Source organism: Puma concolor, chromosome E4, assembly GCF_028749965.1.
Source record: "Puma concolor isolate L17-30 chromosome E4, mPumCon1.1.hap2, whole genome shotgun sequence".
Lineage (NCBI taxonomy): Eukaryota > Metazoa > Chordata > Mammalia > Carnivora > Felidae > Puma > Puma concolor.
This window is the reverse complement of record NC_141683.1, coordinates 51417271-51431780: the sequence shown is the minus strand read 5'-3', so window position 1 is coordinate 51431780 and position 14510 is coordinate 51417271. Positions and strand designations below refer to the sequence as shown.

The 14510-nt window shown below is 45.6% G+C and overlaps 1 protein-coding gene across 5 annotated transcripts in view; it reads right to left on the bottom strand.

Annotated features, from left to right (window-relative positions):
- The window catches only part of ASTN1 (astrotactin 1), a 300263-nt gene that overhangs the window by 89556 nt on the left and 196197 nt on the right, over positions 1 to 14510 (bottom strand). For 3 of the 5 annotated variants that reach the window (XM_025920974.2, XM_086693496.1, XM_025920975.2), the window contains exon 9: positions 6560 to 6634. The exons of the other annotated variants lie outside the window; for them this stretch is intronic. In XM_025920974.2, coding sequence (XP_025776759.1) covers positions 6560 to 6634 — 75 coding nt within the window. The remainder of the gene's footprint in view (positions 1 to 6559; positions 6635 to 14510) is intronic. 5 annotated transcript variants of the gene reach the window in all.

Genomic DNA, 14510 nt, shown 5'->3' with positions numbered 1-14510 from the left:
CCATGGATAAGATGACGGGAGTCCCAGAGAGGCAGAGAGGCCTACGCCTGTGCACATGTCCAGCCAGTTGGGGGAACGGATTATGGCGCCCACTCACCAGCTGTTTGAAGTGGTTTTTATCAAGCCCTAAGAAATCGAATTCCAGTTTCCTTCAGATGTAAAGCTGGGCTTCCTCAACCCTATGTCAGATATAATTGGAAGCATTTTAATTGAAGAGACAGGCTGGCCTCCCACCGTCCCCAGCCCTCAGATGGCACACCCACAGTGGTAGCGACGGCTTCTCTTCTTGTGCCTCAAGGAAGCCTCCAAGGGAAAGGAGGACGGAAGCTCCCCCTTTTCAGGTTGTGTGGTGCACACAGAAATGAGGGAAGGCAGCAGCCCAAGGGAGAAGAGAAGAAGGAGAACGGGGCAAGCCTGGATGTGTTCACCACACTCCTACCCACATCCTCAGCTAATGGCAGTAACCCTCCGGAGACAGAGGAGTTTTTTGTTTTTTGGTTTTTTTTTTTTTTTTAATTCTTATAACAAGGGCTGAAAGGAATAGAAGAATCAATCAGCATTTCAAGGGAGAGCTTAAGAAAACCGTGAAAGATTATTTGTTTATTTATTCATTCATTTTATTTCAAAGGCATTCAAATACCCTGTGTTCACAGTCAAAAATAGTCTATGGGATAAAAGCCAGTGTGGGTGGGATATCACAAGGCTGTGGCAGTCTGGCGGCCCCTTCCAACTTAATGTGGAGGGAGGAGCAATTGAAGAATGCATACAATTAAACAGAACCCAGCCCTGGCTTGATCAGCACGCTGGTCACAGAGCACCGCTTCAGAATCCTGCTCATCCGTCTCCCTTAACCCACATGCTCCCTTCTCCACTCCCTGGGGTTGCTTGAGATGATGCTAGGAAACCAGACGGATGGCTTGTGATCTTTTATGAGAAATGCAGTCCTCTGGAACGCTGGCCGCGGAGAATGCCCACTGACCCAGGCTCGCGTGATTTTCACCCACTCCCTAACGGACAGGCAGCCCGGGGTGCTAGAGCAGCTGACAGAAGAGAAGGCGGGTGCCCAGGGGAAAGGCAACACCCTGAGCAAGTGGGATGGGGCTGGGTCTGTGCAGGGATGCAGGGAGGGGTCTGCACCAGGTGAGGGAGGCCAGTTAGTAGGGGACAGAAGAAGACACTTGCCACTTCATTCTTCTGTGAAGCAGCTGGCAAAATGGAAGGCACGCCAGCCCCTTCTCTCTCTCTCTCTCTCTCTCTCTCTCTCTCTCTCATCTGGCAAGATTAAGGAGCCGATTAGGGCAAATGATTGCCCCTAAGTGCCCGGAATTTGAGATTCAGAGACGGAGTGGGTTTGAAGGCAACAATATGCAAGGTGTTGCACGGACATGGCATTTCAGAATGGACATTCTTGAGGGTAATATTACAACAGGCAGGCGGGGGTGAGGACACCACTAATATTATAAGTAAGCTATTGTTTCAGTGAGAACATACACAAGTGTGAATGGTACCAGGGAGGAAGCAGTTTATTTGTTGATTTGGACACAGAGGTGAATTTTTGTTTTCTATTTTGGTTATAAAATTACAAGTTTGCACTGATGCAGAGCAACAAATCTGGGACCTGTAGCTTATAATTTATGAAACAGATTTTCGGAAACAGTTGGCAGTTCTAGCATATTTCTGACGGTTAATTTTTCTTTTGGAAGACAGAGTTCCACGTCCCTCTGTCTCAGTGTTCCCCTCCTCCTCTGCATTCAGCAACAATTCAGAGGGAAAAGCAAGCCACCTCTTTCCCCAACTGAAACTGTTAAACAGCACCCTGGACCCACAGAGCAAAGTTTACGTCTCCAACAGTGTCATTCTCACCCCCTTCTTCAGCTGCTTCTTTCCCCAACCCCCGCCTCACATTTTGTGCTTCTACCCTGCAATTGGATTGTCGTCTCTAAAGTCGCCTTAATTTCCTCACCTCTTCGCTTTGCTCTTAAGAATCCTTTCTGAATTTGCTTCCCTTTCTTTGCTGGATTCCAGCCATGTTAAGACTAAGTTAAAATCCCCACCCCTTCCAGAAGGCCCTCCAGGATCTTCACGCTCAACCTCAGGCTGAAACAAAGGACACTCCTCTGTGCACACACACACGGTCCCTGGCTGCCCCCAGAGATGGTGACTCATGGCCACCTTCTCATGTCTATCACCACGCAGAAGAACGTGCTCTCTTGCGTGGCAGGGGAGGTTTCTTTGCCGTCTTTGTATCCGCACTGTCCACCACCAAGTTTTGGCCCAAGGAGGTCACTCCATAAATATTTACTGACTGTTCAATAATGAGATTCAGTTATGTTCCCTAGTTTGCATAGGCTCCGGGATGGATATAATCTCCATTGTCAAACTTAAGGGAGAAGTGATGGCGAAGATCATCCTTTACTTAGAGCAGGATGCGGGTCAACCTCTGGGTCTGAATGGATTTAGTGGTCAAGATGGGTCTGGGTTTCATATTGTGAGGAACCTCCAAAGGGCACAGTAGTTTCTGAGACATAACACTGTACCACATTAACAAGAAAAACAGTGTAATCTTCGATGTCTGGTAGGGCTGAGGTGAAACCCTGTAAGAGGAAGCAAAGTCAGATGTGTCTGAGACTAACCTCAGTTGAGAACTCTCAACATAGCAGGTGCTCTGTATGCTGTTCCATTTACCCTCAACACAGTCTTCTCAGATTGGCCATTTGGCTACACTTTACTATTTTGTCAACTAACATTTTAAGGAGTTTAGCAACCTCCCCAAGGTCACCTCTCCATAAGTGGGAAAGACAGGGGTTGGTCTGATACTCAAGTATGGCTCACAGCAGCTTTCCAGCCCATACTGGCTCATGCCTATGAAATTCTAAAGTTTTCTTTTCTCTGCAAAATTTACTGAGTAACTCCAAAAACCAAATATAGAACAAACTGTCAGAGAAAAAGCTGTGTCCTGAAATCTCATCTGTCCCTCATTCATGTAGATTTGGCAGGAATGACTTCAGAAAGCCACCAAAGAGAAATTGGGAGAGCATCTGGAATGCTTTCCCAAGTTGGGCCTTCTCTTGCGACAGCTGGTGGTGACCACCACAGTTGATGGCTCAGCTGTAGGCTGAGTCCTGCACACGACACTGTTGAACTAGCACTTGAAACTTCTGTTCAGAAGCGAACCCTTGCCAGAGAGCACTGGGCATAATAAGCCTGTACTCTCACTGTGGCTTGGCATGAAACAGAATGTGGGGAAACTGACGGTTAGCTCTTGGCATCTTCACTCTTCCCGAGGTCCGGCCATTCCAGGATGAGATGTTGTTCCCAGTGACACAGGTACACATTTGGAAGGAGGGTGTCTGAGAGAGAAATCTGGTCTGCGCCAATCCCTGCCACCAGAGGGTCTAGTGAAATGGCATGATCCTCACCATAATGGAAAGAATGTCTCTGGGACCACACTGGGTTTGCAAAGGAGACTTGGTTCAGCTTCCTTGGACCCTTTGAGTCTAGCTTGGGCCCTTCCCAGATTCTTTGGGATTGCAGATTACCAAGGTTAGGTTGGGTAACAAGGTCTTTATTAATCTGGTTTCAAGCCCTTCAGAAAAACCTGAAATGATCAGCTACAGACATTTATTGGAGATTTACTGTGTTCAAAATCATATAATTAGATAGTAAATATTTAAAGCCATGTAGGGTATTACCCCTTCCCTCAAGAAGATAATCATTTCGTTGGAATAAACAGGCAACTAAAAAGAAACATGAGATGAAATAATTGACAAATAAATATTACAGTCAGTATGTTATAGATGTTTGGAGGGGGGAAAGTCTTTGTGGATTTGGAGAAGCTTGAGAGCAATGTTTCTCAATCCTGGGTAGAGATCAGAAGAACCATGGTGATTTTAAAAAATTTGTGGCCTGATCCCATGCCCCTGAACTTTACAATTAATGGGTTTGTGCCAGGGAAGATCACTGGCCATTTTTGAAGCATGCTGGGATTCTCCTGGAAGATCGGGGTTGGAGAACAATTCTTGGATGACATTGTAAATTTCTTGAAGCCATGGGCTATGTCAATCATATTTGTTTGGTCATATCTACAGCATCTAAACCGGTGCCTTGCAGTGGTAGGTGCTCAGTAGATATTGGGCTTAACTAAGATTTGACCCAGACCATGAAAACGGATAATGTTTATATTAGAAGAAGAATATATATTCTTGCTAGAGGAAAGAGGATGAGCAGAAGTGTAGAACGGGAAGTGTTCAAGTTGCCGGGGACGGTGGATCAGGTAGGGAATAGATTTGACTAAGAACAGAAGGTTCCGGGGAGCCTGGGGGGCTCAGTTGCTTAAGTGTCTGACTCTTGGTTTCGGCTCTGGTCATGATCTCACGGTTCGTGAGCTCGAGCCCCACAATGAGCTCTGCTCTGACAGTGCAGAGCCTGCTTGGAATTCTCTCTCTCTCTCCTTCTCTCTGTGCCCCTCCTGCCCTCTCTCTACTAAAAAAAAGAAAAAAGAATGGAAGTTTTCATAGGAGAAGGGCAACTTATAAAACAGCCTTGTACATTGGCAGTCAAATGTGGAACGATTCAAATGTCAGAAATGTGCAGTGGCTTGGAATTCATCGGGATACTAAATCACGGGTGAACAAATGGCAAGTAAACAGTCCTTAGCTTCTTGAAGAGATTACAGTCACTGACCAGGTCATAGAATTTTCCACAGTAGCCACTGGCGGGTGGTTTACTCCGACCCCAGGGTGGTTTTGATGAAAGTTCTTAATACCTAAAATAGGTAAATCATGACCCATTGCTTTTACCAGACAGGCAAGTTATTGTCATGTTAGGGGCCAACATGATCGATTACCCCACTGGCTCCTGAGATAACTGCAAGGGTCAAACCATTCAGCTGACCCCTCTGCAGTGCGTGGGTATCACATGCAGTTGGCAGCTAACATATCTGAAAAGAACAAATGGTACTTGTGGGGATGGAAGCACAGTTTTTGTACAGGTTCTGCTCTAATAGCAATTTCATTAAGGCCCCGGTTTTTCAAAGTGTTGGTTTCTGACTTTTAGGGGAGAGGAAACTTATGCACATCAATCCGCTGAACTCCACCAGGCTCTCCATCTGCCTTAGCTTTATCACCCTTGGAAGGTCTTAGCAGACCAGTGGTAGAAAAAGAGAGAGAAAAAAAAGTCAGCCAAACGATAAATCCTTGTTGGAAAGTTTAAATGCCCAAGTCATAGTCTAAGGAATATAGCTGACATCTTGTGCAGCACGAATCCTCAAAAGCAGCCTGCGGCCAATGCCATTAATGTGACCCAGCCTCCCCTGAGAGAGACATTCAGGAGGGAAAAAGGCAAGGGGAGGCCCTGTGAAGAAGCAGCTCTATAAATATGCGCTCTTGCTAAGAGCATGCCTTAAGAGAACACTGCAGGGGCCAAACCCAGGCCATCTGGGGCCAACACAGAGGAGGAACCAGAGAAGCTGGGGTAGAGGAGTCGGCTCTAGGGGGCAAATGCAGGAGCAAAATTAACACCTAGGCCAGGCCAGGCCAGGCTGACAGGAAAGGTCCGGGGAAGGGACCGGAAAGGAAGCGGAGAATATGGAGACTCAGCACTCTGTACGAGTGCAGGAAAAAGGAAACAAGCTTTCCATTTGCCCCACACGGCCGCCTTTTCTCCGGTAGAGCCCTGCACTAGCTTAATGCATCCTTGGCAGGGCTATTTACTTCCTCCATCAGAGGGCATGCACGTAGAGGGACATGTGTTCACATCCATACTGCCAGGCCACAAGCAATCTCAGGTACTCTGCCGGTAGTCAGCAAATACTCATTAAATGAAGGACACGCTGACAAAATAAACGCATGCTAAGATCTTAGTTTGGAAATAAAGTTGTGTTCCGGCTAACGCCTGGCGTGAATTAAACTTCATGAACATCCAATAGTTCGCGGCGGCACCCAAATTCTCCCTCTGCTGGTTGACTTTTCTAGCATGTGCTATTCCCAGGTATGTAGGTAGAAATTTGGGAGGGACTAGAAATATCCAATTTGATTAGGAGGGTGGTAGATAAAAGAAAAATAATAATGAAGTAGAGCTGAGAAAAGGAGGAGGCAGGGGCGGGACAGATTCTGAATAAGACTTGACGAAAAAGGTGCAAATTAGATGCAAAAGGGAGAGGCAGAAACTGACATTAATTGCCTGCTCTGTGCCAGTTTCTGTGCCAAGGGCTTTCCCTGCATTATCTCATACATGCCTCACCACAATACAACCAGGCAAATAACGCGGCCCCATTTAACAAACGCAGAAGCTGGAGGCTCCAAGAGGTTAAGTAAATTACTGGGGCTCCCGGAGCAGGCAAGCAAAGGAAGCCAGGACCCAAACAAGGGCTGTCTGCCCTCAAGAGTTCTCCACGCTGTCACTGGGCGTGAGTGCGGGGCCAGCACTTTTGTAATGAGGAGGGCAGAACAGCTAGATGTGCTTCCCATTTTCTACTTTATCTCTAGGGAAGAAAGTTAAGTGCCAAGTGAGACATGGGGCTTGTAGACATACGTGAGCAAGTCCCTAGACAGCCACTTACCTGAATATTTTATCAGAAGGCTGTTCTCCCAAAACCAGGTCAAAGCCCCGCTGAAATATTGTGTAAGGCCAAGGCCTAAAAGGAGAAACATCATTCAATTAAAGTCAACTCCACAAACACTCTCTGAACATCTACTTCGTGCCAGGCACCATGCCGGGTACTGGAGACCCAAAGACACGGAGGCCTCATCCCTGCCCTCAAGGATCCCACTGACGGGAGCTCACGTAAGACCCTGAATGCTGGAGCCAGACCAAGAACAGGATCAACATAAAAATCACCGAACCACTAGGACAGCGGAATGTAACAGACATGACAACCACAGCTACAGAGACAGTAAAATTATATCAAGGTGGACCTCACGTAGCTGTAACTCACGGTCCTTCTGATGTAGATTTAACTGACACTTAGCTTTGCCTCACTTAAAAAAAGAGGGTCAGCATGACTTCTTGGGAAAGACGAAGCCTCTGGAGTCAGACGGTTCTGAGTTCAAACTCTGTTCTGCTGTTGGCTTACTGTGGGCAAGTTAGTTGCCTTGTTGAGTCTAATTTCCTCTTTGGTAAAAAAAGAGTCTGTAATAGGTGCCTCCAGACCACTGTGAAGATTAAGCAAACCTCGTAGGCCAAAGGCACAGCTCATACAGGGTCCTCGACATGTTCCCCTTCCCTCCTCAAAACGACAAGAAGGTTGACAGGTTCCAGATGTTTTCAAACATTTTAATGCCATTCCTCCAAGCAGAAACAGTTGAAATGGTATTTTTTAAATGATTCTTAACTACAAGTCTCCCTTATGAGCTTCTAGGTTCTGTCACTTATAATTGAAAGTAACAAAACTATTTTATTTAAATAGTATATATATCTTTTGACTAACCCAAATGTCTAATCAAAAAGTATTTACTCATTTGAGGCAGACTTAGGAAAGCCCGCGATTGTGCTGGGTACTAAATATTGTACACTCTGGATGAACTGAGCCCTTGTTCCCACGGAACCCAATGATTGAGGATTTTACTGGAGACTAGAAAAAGTCAGCAGAATAAATTGACATAATTATGATTTGGGGCTAAATCTAATGCTAGGAACCAACCCAGTGGTTGTCAGTGTGGGTGCCATCACCCAAGAGAGTGCATTTGGGGACATTTATGGTTGCTCTCCCACATAACGATTGGACACAACGATTGGAGGACACTGCTGGCATTTAGAGGGCAGGGCTAGAAAGGCTAGAATCGGACAGCGCTCAAGATAGCTCTGTGCAACAAAGCATTTCCGTATGTCCTACAAACTACAGAATGCCTCACTACACATTTACATAGGTTAAAACTTGCCTATCGTGACCTGAGCCAAGATGCTAACTCCATTTACACATAAGCACAGAGCAGCTTGTACTGCTTTAACCTATGACAAATTTTCTGGGTGCATAACTATGATGTAAATCGAGGGAAGATTATACACTGTTACTTAGAAATTTTACCAAGAGGTGTTCATAAGTTTGGAAAATCATATCATTGTCTGCAATGCTGCTCATGATCTTTGAATCACCAATACAGCACATCTGGATCAGCGGATACTGCTCTTGGACATATCGCACATCATATGTTACTTTACTTATTACATTCTGGTGAATCTACATTCGGGGCAAGTGTCTGTCAACTTTATTAAATTCTCCTGTTGCAATAGTACCACAGCATTTACACATTAGAAGCTACTCTATCATTATAAAGCATTTTCTTTTTATTTCTCTTTTAAACACTGTTAAGGCATTACATTTATTTTTGAAATCTTGCGTGTATAGATTTTACTACTTGTGAATTTCATGAAAGGGGTTAAAATATTTGTTCTATTTCATGTAAAGGGGTTAAAAATATTTGTCATAAAACAGAGTGTTGGGTCTGACAGGGTTGAACACCACCAACGTAACTCAACTAGTTAACCAATTAACTAGCCAAAGGAGTCAGTATTTGCAAGGGGAGCTCCTGGGACTATAAACCGAAGTGGCTGGGATGAATGCATTCTCTTTTATGCTTACTATTTATAAACACTTTGTTCTTGGAATTCAATTTAGAAATACCCTGAAGCAACTAGAGTTGGCTCCAAAAAGGACCCCACACTGTATTATGAATAACCCCTGCATCAAATCAACAGCTCTCCCCCCATGTGTCTTTCATGTTTGTTCTGTTCATTGGAGGTGAACCCACAGAGAGGGGTTTGAATATGATTCTTTTTTGCTGAACAGCGAGTGGTGGCTTATGAGCTGCTAAAAATTATGCATTAATTGAAGAAACAGTCTAGAAATCACGAGGGGAAAAAGTCCCATGTGATCCTTGACACCTAGAAAGGGGAAATACAAAGAGAGAGAGACAGAGACATAACTTTATCTCTCTGCTGGGCAAAATAGCATTTTATTTACTATTAGTTTGATAATTTTAAATAACACACATTTTGCCTTCTAGTCATCTCTAGTGCTCGAAACTGGTACGATGTGTAATTAGAGTTAATTCTTGGCATGGATCCTAGGTTGTTTGAAAATATATGTTGAGGAGCCAAATTTTAGGACTGGCATTGATTACAATGTGAACAATTAACTGCGTAGAAGAACATAAATAAACCTGTATTCAAGCCATAGGTAATAAATCAATGAGCCCACTGATTAAGCACACATCAGCATGTTGCTAGGTAGGTCAGGTCAAAGAGCCTTCCTGCTCTCGAGGGGCCTGGAGATCGAGAAAGACAACTCAGAATCCAAGGGCGCAGATGTGCAGGGTAGAGCTTGCCCAGATCACAATGAGAGGCAGCAGGGCACGTCAATTAGGATGTGGGTTCTGGAGCCAGTCTGCCTACTTCACATTCCAGCTTAGCCACGAATCACTGTGCGATCTTGAGCAAGTCCTTTAATCATTCTGTGTCCCCATTTCCTCACCTATAAAGTAAGGCGGATGGTAACAATTATATCCACTTGGCGAGGTTGTTATGAGGCAGAACTATTTAATACAGCTAAAGGGTTCAGAACAGTGTTCTGGCATTTAGTGAGTGTCCTATAAGCATTGGCTAAATTAGTTAAATTTAGCAGTTACCCGAATCAAATACAAATATTCTAATAAGAAGGTTCTCAAATTTCTATACAGGAACGAGTGTCTTGCCCTAGGGTGCGAATACCGTGGCAATACCAGGCTTGAACTCGGGTTGTACATGTATGTGTGTGGCCTGGAGAGGAGGCAATGATGAATATGGGAACACCAAGGCCCCACTCCCCACCTCCCACCCAGTGGTCACGTCACAGGACACTGACTATACCGTGTTGACATTAAGTATAGGGAGAGGGGGGAGAGCGTGTGTGAAACAGCGAGAGAAATCAGAGAGGTGGGATTTCCTATTTGATTTATTTAGCAGATATTTATGGAGGGCCTATTGGGTGTGAACTGTGATACTAGGCAACAGGAGTTGGGAGAGATTCTTGCCCTCAAAGGAATCTATGGTCTTTCTGAAGAAACACATCTGGCCAGACAGAAGAGAATGGAGTAAACGGGAGGAGGGACGGAGTTACAGGAGACCAGCTAAGTGGTACTGCAGTGGTCCAGCACTCCTCCCGGCCACTGGGAAGGCTGGGGGTTGGCAGGGCATGGGATGACAGCAGCGGGGAGCTTGGTGCCCATGAGCGGAGAGGCTACGGCGGGGGTGGGGGCGGCATACAGGAAAAGGCAGGGGGTAACACGATGAAGAGCTGGACCTGAAAGCCCCAAAACCGCTTTGGGGCCGAGTTATCCGTGACCAACTGAAAGAGGGAAGGCCTCTGTGTCAGGGCTGTCTGGGTACAAGTCCAAGTAAGACAATGGAACTGGCCTCACCAGAAAGAGGCCCATCACTGAGACTCTCCTATCCAGGTTTAAATGGAAGTTGCCGTTGGAGGGGGGTGCCTGGAAACCGGGCCCCAAGGCCCTCAAATTGTCCCTCTCCTCTCTTTGTTTGGTTTTTCACCTTTCAGGCTTTATCCTCTCAAAAGGCCAACACCCATGCTGGAGACTTGGTCTCCAGCAGCTGCCACTCCTGTCTTTCCAGGGTCAGGCCATAGAGGAGATGTCTCCCCTCCTCATTAGGAAAACATAATCCACGCAGGAACTGCTTGACAGGTCCCGAATCACGTGAGCAAAGCAGACCAATCTCTGGGGCCAGGGAAGGAGAGGCATCTAAGCAGAGGCAACCCCTGTTGGGTTTTCAGGGCTGGAGCTGGCGGGGAGGGTGAATGTCAAACACATTTCCACCCCAGCTTCTACCTGCTTGTGGGGCAAGAGTGCTGCCTCCCTCAGAAGTGGGTGGCATTACTGAGCAGACTGAGCCAATACGAGTTTTGTGGGAAGAGCACGGGGCTGGGGAGTTGCCCACGGACAGCATCAGGATGGATGTGGGGCAGAAGGTGGAAACCTGCAGTTGGAAAGAAGCTTTGCTCTCTTGACTCCAACTCAGAGGTGTGGGCTCCAACATTCTCTGTCCTGCATTGGATAACCCAGTCCCCTCTTGTTAGTTTGGGGAAATTAGCAGAATCAGAGGTCAGGAAAGAGTTGATTTGTTAATTTCTTCATTCTGACAAATCAAGACCCTGAAGACTGTCCTCCTGTGTGGGCAGCCATAGACGGCCTAGATTCAGGGTCACAGGCCAGCAGGGGAACCATCCGGAACCATTGCCTCAAGCAGAAACACAGTCCGTGCCGCAGACAAGCCCCACAGTAATGCAAACTGGTATGCTAGAACTATTCGCAATCTTTTATTTGCCTCTTCCTCTCTCCCTGGCTCACGCAATACCCAGTTTATGCAGAACCTTTCCTAAGCCCGGGCAACTCCCAAACTTTCAGCTACTCTCCTCACCCCTTCCTCTTCTTCTCCAAGACACATCAGTACTCATGGGGTTCTCCCTTTGGTCCTGGTGTTGGGCTGGGCCAGAAGTTGGCTGTGGCCTTGTCTTGACTTGACTGGGTGGGCGTTTCTTCCATGACACCACCTAGACCTAAGTGAGTCAGTGACCACTCTGCACGGTCTGCTCCACTGGATGAGCCCTCACACTAGCTCTCCCAGTGCACAAAGAGACCATTTCTGTTGCAAACGATTTCAAATTCTGCTTTTCGATCATGTGCGGCCTTCCACTTAACAGTGGCACCTAGAAATGGAGCTTGAAAGCTTTTGGTCGGCATGTCTGGTAATGGGCTTCCTTGTGGAGAGCTCCAAACTCATTGCCTGGGAGGGAGAGGGGGAATAGAGATAGATAGATAGATAGATAGATAGATAGATAGATAGATAGATGGGAGGGAGGAGGGAAGGAAGGAAGGAAGGAAGGAAGGAAGGAAGGAAGGAAGGAAGGAAGGAAGAAGGAAATAAGCAGAGGGGATAGAGAAAGCAGAGAGAATACATACATGTATGTATGTACGTATGCACGTATGTGGGGGGGGATGTGTGTGTACACAGTTCAGTGTGGAGAGAGGATGCTTCAGCTGTAGGCATTGATAAATAAGGCATATCATGGAGCTTCTTTTGAACTTATATTTTCCTCCACCTGTCACTAAAGAGAGTATTTTACAAATGAAAATTATGTGTCCATAGTTACATAAAAGCACATCCTTTTAAGCTTGCCTCTGGCCCACATCCAGCTAAGTTTAGGGTGGAAGCATAGTCTCTGAAATTCCAGCCCAGCTAGAGCTACACTACGGGGCTCTGGTTTAGAAGATCATACCCATATGTAATATGACAGGCTTTTGAGCAAACGTTCCTTTCCCTGGCTAGGTAAATGCATTTGCAAGCAGGGAACGGTGAAACAAAGAAAGAGCAGAGGTTCATTAAAAAATGCTTCTGGAAAGAAGGTAGTTTGCAAGATATACAGGAGAAAAGGTGAAGAGAAAAATGGTAAAAATGACTTTTCCAGCTATGCCGTTGGCTGAAACATTCCATGCCTCAATTTATCCTAATGATAAGAAGGGGAGATTATTATGTGCCACTGTCTTCACAATCAGTACCAGTTCTGGAAGAAGTAAGTACTGGAACGACTGATGTCTCAATTATTTGCTAAACCCATGGCTTTGTCACAAGTTAAACAATAAGGATAATGATGCTTGATGTATCCATAGGATGCTTTAGGGCCTGGGGGCCCTTGCAGATTTCTTTCTTTACCTGGAATTTCTCCCCCTCTCATTTCTGTGGGTAACTTATACTATTCTTTTAAGTCTGGCTTAAAAATTACTTCCCAGGGGGCGCCTGAGTGGCTCAGTCAGTCGAGTGTCCTACTCTTGATTTAGGATCAGGTCAAGAACTCACGGGTTCATGGGATTGAGCCCCGAGTCGGGCTCTGAGCTGACAGCACAGAGCCTGCTTGGGATTCTCTCTCTCTCTCTCTCTCTCTCTCTCTCTCTCTCTCTCTCTCCCCCTCTCTCTGCACCCCTAGAAATAAATTAATTAATTAAAAAATAATTACTTCCCCAAATAGATCTTCCCTGGTGCTCCAAGACTAGGTCATGCCCCTTATTATATAAAACACCCTGCACTTTTCTTCAGAAAACCTATATATCTAATTAATGTATTATGTATTCGGTTACTATCTGCCCTCATCAGATACAAAGAGCCCTGCCATCATTTTTGCTCTCCCTTCACTGTCTAACATCACGCCATCACAGAACAGGCACTTGGTGAAGAGCCAGATGACATGACAAATGAGGCCAGACCCGGTCTGAGTCTGGGAGGACACAGTCCCACTGTGCCACACGGCCTCGGGCAAGGCACTTAATTTCTCTCAGCCTCAGTATCTTCATCTATAAAATGTGGAGAAAACAGTAGCTGGAGTCGTATATAAATGAGGGTGTATATATTAGCACAGTGCCTGCCACACGGAACAAATTCAACGACTAGTAGCTACGGTCATTATAACCAACACCACCATGTGATGAATAAAAACGCATTCCTAACATTATGTTCTACTTAATTTTTTTCTAACGTTACATTTCCAAAAACAAAAAACAAAACAAAACAAAAAAACCAAAACACCATGATGACCGTGGTATATTTTACAAACTCATGTTACCTTTAAGCATGTAAATCTCATGTAAAAACAAATTAAAAATTGATATGACTTTATTCATTATTTAATGTCTGTTATTTAGAAGTTTTTATGTAGCAGAATACCATATTTGTAGGTTTACAAATACCAAATTCGTAGGTTTAAAACCCAGCTCTACCACTGACTAGCCCTCTGCCCTTGGTTAAGGTCATGAAATCCTGCCACCAGAACATTCCATGCACTTGCTCCCATCATGCCCAGTCCCATCCTGCCCCCATCTTTCCCCGACATTTCAGTGTCTGGCTCACTGTCCTCTCTGACACTTCGCCATAATTTTTGGTGACTTCAGCAGCCACTAAGATGATGCTTCCAATTCTGAAACCACTCAGCACCTTGACTTTTCTTCCTAAAGGAGCCTGTCCTCCACCTCTACTCCCATGGTAAAGCCTAGACTACCAATGTCTGCAACCCTTCCTTGGTCATAATTTCAGGAGTCCCAATATTTGATCATCACCTCCTACCTTCCTAGATCATTCCTCCTAACACCAGAATTATCTACGCTCCCGAGACTTAAAATCCATTCATCCAACCACCATTTTCTTGACCCTCACCAACCTCACGTATTCTCCCCCTCTTCACTTAGATTAAATTCTGTGGCCCGTTATTGGAATCACATGTAACCCCCACTCTCGCCCCTCCACCGCTTTATCATACTTGTCTAAAACACTCCAACTCTGGTTCAGCTCAACGACCCTGCAGCTCCAGTCCTGTCTGCGCAAATGAATGCAGTTGGCAACCAGGCTGATCGGTCTCATTTTAAATCCCACACCAGTGACCTCAAGTGGGTTCTGAATACTGCCTACATCACACTACATTTTCCTTGTCTGTTCACTCTCCCACTCTCTAGATCATATTTCAAACCTTCTTC